Below are 7,708 nucleotides of genomic sequence, written 5' to 3' on the forward strand. Positions count from 1 at the left end.
ACAGTTAACGACCTACATTAAGAAACTTTCTGATAAACAAATTTGCCGTCTGACTAGGCTGCTTCTAACTCCACACGCAGAAATTTTGCAGCCCCTTCTTCAGCTGAAGCAAATAAAGGTGAAGACCACAGAGGCAACCTATCCATGTTTAGTAAGACCGTTAGCACAGCACAACACGGCAGCAAACTTCGCTCCTCACACTGGTTTAAACTGGAGCACTAGGGGAAAAAAACATAAAAGCAACTACAGTGAGCTTAAAGCAGTGCGCAGCTGAGAACAACTCATCCAGCTTCAAGTTCTTTAAAAACAAAATCTGGGAGATGAAAACTAACTGGTGGGATTTGCCTCTGTGTGTGTGTGTGTGTGTGTACCCACAGGTATATACATGTGTGTGCGTATGTGTGTATATATACGACAAGATGAAGAGCGGCAAAAAACAGGCTGGATAGTAACAGAAGCAAGAACTTACAAATAATGCTTCTGCCCAAAAGTATTAAGTTGCAGGTTGACTTCATTTTAAATACCTGAACAAAAAGTGACACTCTTAACCATGAGATATTTGAAGATAAGAAACCTGGGAAGCAGCAATAGAGAGAACACGCGGGGATGGTAGCTGGCAACAAGTTAGGGTACAATATTACTGCAGGGGGGGCCTGTGTGTGTTCTCCTACCGAGGGCCCTGGGGAGAGATCGCATCGGAGCAGGGAACGAGCAAACTAACAGCCCGCGAGGGCAGCGCCGGAATGTGGCATTGCTTCCCCAGCGCCAGCTCCCCGCAAGCGATTGCCACATCACTGGGCGCTCAGGGGAGGCATCCAGAATGAGTACGGAGGGCAGGGGAGCTGAAGAACAAGCTCATAAGATGTGGTCCAGTTAAGCGAAAACTAGGCGTTAGACAGCCCGTAAGTACTGGAAGGCTGCATATACGGAACACTGGAGAAAGGGGCAGGGAGGATCTTGTTGGTACAAATAGAAGTAACAGTTGATCCCTACTAGCAAAGCCTGCCTGGGTATGGAATAACCCTCCCAAGGAAACCACTCCGCTTAAGGCAACCAAGACGGAGCAGGACATGGCGGGGAAGGGAGCTCAGCACTCATGCATCCATCCTCCAAAAAACAGCAAAGCCTTACCTTGCGTTGTACATACTATATATATGTATATTTAAAATCACCACGGAATCCCCCAACATGCCTTTGGAAAAGTTAATATCTCTCTATCTATATCCCTGCTCAGCGCTCAGGCTAATCCCTTCCTCCTAATTATCCTCCCAAGAACAAAATTCAGCACACACTTATGTAATACACAGGAGGCAGCTTTATGATATGGAGGCACCCACTTGATGATAAGTTCTGTACAACACTACTGCCTTAGTCATCATCCTCACTTGGGGTTTTTACAGTAAGCATTGTGCTCGTAAAAGAAGAAGGGCGTGTTTCCATTTAACTAGCAATAGGGCGCAGAAGCATTTCTAATGTGCTCCACTGGAAGACTGTCTGTTTCCTGGCTCAAGGGCAAACAGTTTATAAAAGTCCTCCCTACCTCCAAACTCTTCTTTTGCAGTCTGCAACATCTCTTCACTCACCTTAGGATTCTATTAAGGACAGGTCACCTACTAAATTAACGCTAACGTTTAAAAAGTAAAAACACTTCAATCACCAGCTCCATTAGCCTTCCAGCAAGAAAATGCACATTAAATCAAGCTGCAGGGTCTGAAATTTAATTACAAGTTTCACATCACACAAAAAGAAGGTTTGGGGCCACATTTTTAAAGTGAAGGCGCCTCACAGAATATGTGCATCTCTTATTTTGCATATAGGTTCCTATGTCTGCTTTGCTGCTTGGAGGCGTTTCCAAGGCGCCTGCAGATGTAAAAGACTGCTGGCTGGAAAAAGGTCTGGATTAGACCATTCTTTTCTGAACTTAATGGAAAGGGTCCGAAGACCTTCACGTGTTTCATGTACAGAGCAAGTAGCAACAGTGTAGGGATGTCAGCAATGACCTGACCAGAAACATTTTTTTTTTTTGTACATTTTGCACTTTACCCCCTTGTATTACATCACCCCCCAGATACAGGCTATACAGCAGGCAGAATATCAGGCAGCATTTCAACCTCTTGAAACAGTGAGAAAAATACAGCCTTCATATCTTGGCTCATGGATGAGTCAAGAATAAGGAATTTAAGAAGTTATGCAAGCAAGCACAAACTTTAGGTAAATAAACACTTAGCAAAGGCCTCTGAGCACCAGTGTGTGAGAATATACTTTGAGCAGTTCAGATCCTGATGTTCTGGTCATGACACCACGGACCACCTGCCGATGCCTCCTACCTCAGAAAGAAAATCCTTGTAAGTAGTAAACCACAAAGAGGCCTTTGTAAAAGTAAAAGTAAAAAAGCTGAGACGTCACGGTGTGATTTCACTAGAGCCTCTGATGGCTCCAACCCTCTCATGACATCAGGAGAGATGTTCTAATTTAATGAAAACTTCATTTTTAGAATGGTACCGCAAGACCAAAGCCATTTGGCCAGCTTGAGGGGGACACGAAAACAGGGAGCAGATGGATGATGGCACTGATAAAAATCTATGAATACTTGTACTGAGTTATATCAGCCAGCCAACATGATTAATCCTGCAGTTCTAAGGTTAAGAGTTTGGCCACTGATTTGGGGGGGGGGAGGGGGCGGTGTCAGGAAAAAGATGTATTTCAGTCTCTTTCCTCTCCAAAAGGAAGGATCAGAAAGCAACCACAACCTCCTCAGTCCAGCTGTCAAAGCAGAACCTCCAACAGAGAAGGCCAACGACTTTGCTAGCTTACTCTGGAAATGGATAACGAAAAGAATTTCATGCTGAAACAGCCACAAAAATTCCCTTAAGTGACCCCTGGTATGCATGAACGGTCAGGACAGAGATAGTTCTTCACTGTATACGCTCTGAGCAAATGAAAGAAGAAAATGAGTTGCCTCTGGGAAGGCTTCTCTGGACTCCAGCTGTAAATGAGATCTGGGTATTTAGTGGAGTGTAAAAGCCAGAAGACCTAGACAGAACAAGGCTCCCACCGGGAGCTGTGATGATTTAGAGGTTCACGCTGCTTTTCTCTCCCTGTTCTCATCTGCCTCATGACCCTACTGCAAGGAAATTTATAGCAGGACCCATTAGGTCTCAAAACCAGAGTTCACTACACTAGCACCCCCCTAAAATTTCAGGAGAGTTCTCACAAGCTCCCTGACTGTACCTCTATTTATGTACCAAAATGGTGCATCATTCAGGTAGACAAGTTTGGGGATTGGAGGGGTTGGGTTGGTGGGCATTTTTCTAATTCAAAAGGAATGCTGCTGGTTCCTCTCAAGGCCTTTGAGTTTGGCAGGAGCCATGCACGAATATCCAAAGGTGGGTCCCTGGCACAGAGAGCCCAAGGCGTACCTTGACGTGGTAGTGGGCATCAAGCAGGATGTTTGCAGGCTTGAGGTCCAGGTGGAGCAGCGGCGGGGACATGCAGTGCAAGAAGTTCATCCCCACAGCTGTCTCGTGGATGATGCGGAAGCGCAATTCCCAGGGCAGAGGTTCGGAAGCCAGGAGCTTTTCCAGAGACCCCGTTTCCATGTATTCCATGACCAAGCCAACCGGCTCTTTACAGATGCCGTAAACAGGAAGGATGTAGCGAAACTTTGCCATTTCCATCTTCCTGGCTTCTTCCAATAACTCCATGCGCTCCCTGGGTAGAAGAGAACAGATGGTGAAGGATGGAGTAGCTGTTTCTTCCCCCCCCGCCCCACCCCAAACATGCACAAAACAATTCTTATGAAACTGAACACCGCATTTCACGATCATCGCTTGGCGGAACCACGTTACATCTCACCAGCCTGTACTCCAGGCATATTTCCACATTTACTGACTTTGTTTTATGCTTCTAATGGTAGGCAGAGTCTGAACCACAGGCGAGTTGTACACTTCAACAGTGCAAATATCCCTAGCGTAAAGCCCATCTCCCTGCTTTGATGTTTGTGCTGTGCTGTTAAGAACGAGGACGATACATGTAGTGCCCAGATTTACCACCGCTGTAACTCCTTGGGCTAAAGTCATTAACTTTTTGTGAGTCATAAGACTGCGTTAATCAGGAGCGAGCACGGACAGCGTTGCTTCAGCTGCCCCACTGGCGCAGGCTGCCAGCCCACAGACCCAGGCCGTGGGAGAGGAATCCCCGGGACCCAACGTTTCGGGGAGCAAGCTGCCCGCTGCAGCTAGGGGGGCACAGCAAAAGTCTCCTTGTCCTCAAAACCCAGATTTGGCAACTCCAATACTATGCTCACTCGGCTCCAGCGGACACCAAAAACTCCCGGCACGCCATTTTCGGTGATGTAACAGGCCCAGCGCCGGCACGCGTAATGAGCACCCCTGGGTTGTTTACGGGTCACTTTAGCCTGACCCTGCCGAGCGCTAAGCGTTACTCAGTCCAAGCTGCAGCCTCCCAGGTCAAGACCCTTAATTGCCATGCCCTCCTTCTGCACCTCACGCACGGCCTTCGGGCTGCAACAGCCCGCGAGGACCCACCGGGCGTCAGGTTGGAAAGGGGAAACAAGGGTCCTCTCCCCAGGCCGACTGCGCCCACAAAGAGGAGCCAGATGTGATGGGTAAAAAAAACCTTCCGTCTGCCAAAAACTACGTTATTAGTGACGATGGGCAGCACCCAGAGCAGCTGTGGGCCACGGGTCCAAATGCATCACTGTTGCTGCCACCCACCGATTCACGAAAGAGGACACAGGAAGGTCAGATAGGTGATATTTCCTGAAGAGACCCTCTCTTACTACAAGACAGCTCTTGTAGTGTACCCAAGGCATGGACACTATTTAATGGAGAACAGTACCTGAAGTAATAGGAGAAAGTTTTAACACAGACCCCTGGTAAACAGAGAGTCCTACTTTAAAATAAAAAAAACATCGCTTTGACGCTCCCCCACCGCAGGCAGGCATTTTGAGATGACCAGCTCTCCTGGAAGACACCAGGGTTTAAATATAAAGCTCGGCGAGCACATTCACAGCGGCTGCAACAACCGATCAGAAGAAAGATGCTCGTACCCTCTGCCAGGCAGAAAGCTCTGTCGCCTGCCCCCTCTGCCAGTCCCCGAGAGCTGGAAAACACCTGGGGACCGATCCTGACCAGGGTGCAGTTTGTGCCCTGTGCCACTAACAAGTGATGCCAGTTACCGCTGTGGGAGCCTCTGCCACGGCAGAGCTACCAGCTCAATCAAACTTTTTTTTTTTTTTTTTAAAATCCAAGGCCAGCTAGAAGCACTCTCCGTTTCTAAAAAGAGAAACGCCAAGTCCAACCTTAGCGCAGTGAAGTCCCCCCTCCCCGTGTGTCCCTCCCCACGCCTGGATGACCCAGGGAGCAGCAGGCACCACCCGTGCTGAAACGCAGCCTGCAAGGGACCCTCGGCGCTCCCAGGTGAGAGCGATTTCGGGAGCCGTCATTCAGCCCTTAGACTCCGCATCAGGACACCCCCCTCTGCTTCGCCTGCTGTGGGAAGCGCAGCGTTGATATTCGCCCAGACAAGGCTGGGAACGCGGGCTGCTGCCTGTTCCTCACCAGCTGTAGCAGCCTGCAATAACCCGGTGCAGTTAACATTTCACGCTAGGGGCGAGTCTAGCCTAGCAAGAAGCAGCAGACCTATTTCAGAGGCAAGATCAGGCTGAAAAATGGTTTAAGAGGGACGTACACACTGGGAGGAAAAAAAAAAGATAAGGGAAATCTTTTCTCTCTATTAACCATGTTGGCTCCTGCTGCTCCCTACAGCAACTTTCTTGTGAAATAATTGCCTTTGTAGACAAGTACCCAGTTTGCTCTTTGGCACGCTGGAAGGGAGCGCCTGTGAATAACACAACCAACTCCTTGCCCCCAAGCCACATGCATAGCCAGCATAATTCACCAGGCTTCGGCGGGCTGAGCTCTGGAGTCAGGGATGTAAAATACCTGTCTGAGCCCTCCAAGGCAAGGCAAGAACCCAGCAACAGCTAAAGCCTAACAAGAACCACTAGACTCCCGGGGACGGGGTTCCCGGGCTAACAACAGCCTCAGAGAACATCGCCAAAATCACAGGCATCAGCTGCTCGAAATGGGGCATTTTCCCCAACGAAGAGAGAATTTCCAGTTTCAACAAAATTAAAAAAGCTCCCTTTCTGCTTGGACCAGACCCAGTTATTTGAGTGAATTAACTGACTAATTAACAGGCAAGTGCCCTTTATCTAATTTGCCTGTTTAAATAAAACCCCCATACAACAATTGCCACCTTTAGCATCTTCCCATACCCAGACCGTTCAAAACTGAATCAGCCAGGGATCCGGCAGAGCCAGGGAGACATGGCAGTTTTCAAATACAGACCCCTGTCACCTTTCGAAAACCAGAAAAGGAAAAAAGACAAAAGAAATACAGAGAGCCAAAGTACAACTCGGTCATTAGCCAGGTGCTGGAGTGCACTTGCGTTAATCGTATTAACACAAACAGCTCGTTAAACCAAGATCTCCTCCATCAGGCAAAGATCAAAGGTCTCTCCCTTTCCTTTTCCCTTAGAGCAAGGTGCTACTGGCACTCAGCACAGTCTTAGGTGTTCTCAGCGCGCCCATCACCTCAACAGGCAAGTGCTAATGCTGCAACAAAGGATGCTGTAGGTGTCCTTCAAGTTCACACTTAACAGATCAAAGTACGGGATGGGGGGTTATGCTACTCAGTTACTCCTAGTGCTTAGAAATTATTCTGCACTATCACCAAGAAACACTTCCCTCCAAAGTGGAGGAAAAGAAAAGCTCCTCATGAGGTTTCTCAGTCAAGAGGCATGGGACTAGCCTCTGTTATAATGGAGTTTCTTATTTAACGCCTACACAAATAAAAAGTCAGAATTATCTTCTCTAAGCACCTTGGCTCCATTGCCCTCCCCCTCCAGTACTATATCCTAACATTATGGTAATAAAAATTTAAAAAAGAAAAGCTCACACACAGGACAGCTGAGCTCATGTAAATCATGGGGTGTACGCTTTCCCCTATAGCAGTATTAGAAGACAGGGGCACACACATCAAGAGATCTAGCACTGGGCTCAGTGCCAAATAGCATCTCTGTCAGAGAAATTAATGACAGATCAGCCGTTCTCAAAGCAATCAGAAATATTACATGAATGGAGGACCTCCGACATCCCCGAAACAGCTGTCTGCTTCCACTCAAAGTCAGACCCCGAGCGGACAGGGCTGCATTCTTTGGATTCTCCGGGAGAGACAAGGGACTTACTCCTGCCCACTGCCTCACTCCCCGGGGACCAGGGCCCAACCCTTGTACCACAAACCCTGCCACAAGTACAGCAAGAATTGCGACTATATCCACATTTGCATGTATCCAATCTTTATGCCCTAAAGATAACACTGTGTTATAAAAATACAACTTTAAACTCACAAGGCAGTCCTTGCAGTTTTATATTCCCCCAGCACTACCATCACATTTCCCTAATGGAGTCTGACACAGAGCAGTTAAAGCTGCTCTGGAGAAACTCAAGAAGCCCTGAAAACTTGTAATGGGGCCGTTTCTGTGAACCACCTCCCGACGCGGAGCAGCCAGGCTTCTGCCAGCCCTGCTGCTCTCCCGTGGGGAATGCAAGTTACCTCTTTACAAACGGCTGGTGGTGAAGATGGGGTCCACAAAAATACAACACCCTTGAAGTTTTCCAGGG

The 7,708-nt window shown here is 48.1% G+C and overlaps 1 protein-coding gene across 1 annotated transcript in view; it reads right to left on the bottom strand.

The window, feature by feature from the left end:
- RIPK4 (receptor-interacting serine-threonine kinase 4) overlaps positions 1 to 4,344 on the bottom strand; it is a 15,001-nt gene extending 10,657 nt beyond the window's left edge. The window contains exons 1-2 of the mRNA XM_009586553.1: positions 4,307 to 4,344; positions 3,420 to 3,711 (exon numbers count right to left, since the gene is read on the bottom strand). Of these exons, the coding sequence (XP_009584848.1) occupies positions 3,420 to 3,711; positions 4,307 to 4,344 (330 nt within the window). The remainder of the gene's footprint in view (positions 1 to 3,419; positions 3,712 to 4,306) is intronic.
- Between the last annotated feature and the right edge of the window lie 3,364 nt (positions 4,345 to 7,708).

The sequence above is a fragment of the Fulmarus glacialis genome, unplaced genomic scaffold, assembly GCF_000690835.1.
Source record: "Fulmarus glacialis isolate BGI_N327 unplaced genomic scaffold, ASM69083v1 scaffold17001, whole genome shotgun sequence".
NCBI classification, from domain to species: domain Eukaryota; kingdom Metazoa; phylum Chordata; class Aves; order Procellariiformes; family Procellariidae; genus Fulmarus; species Fulmarus glacialis.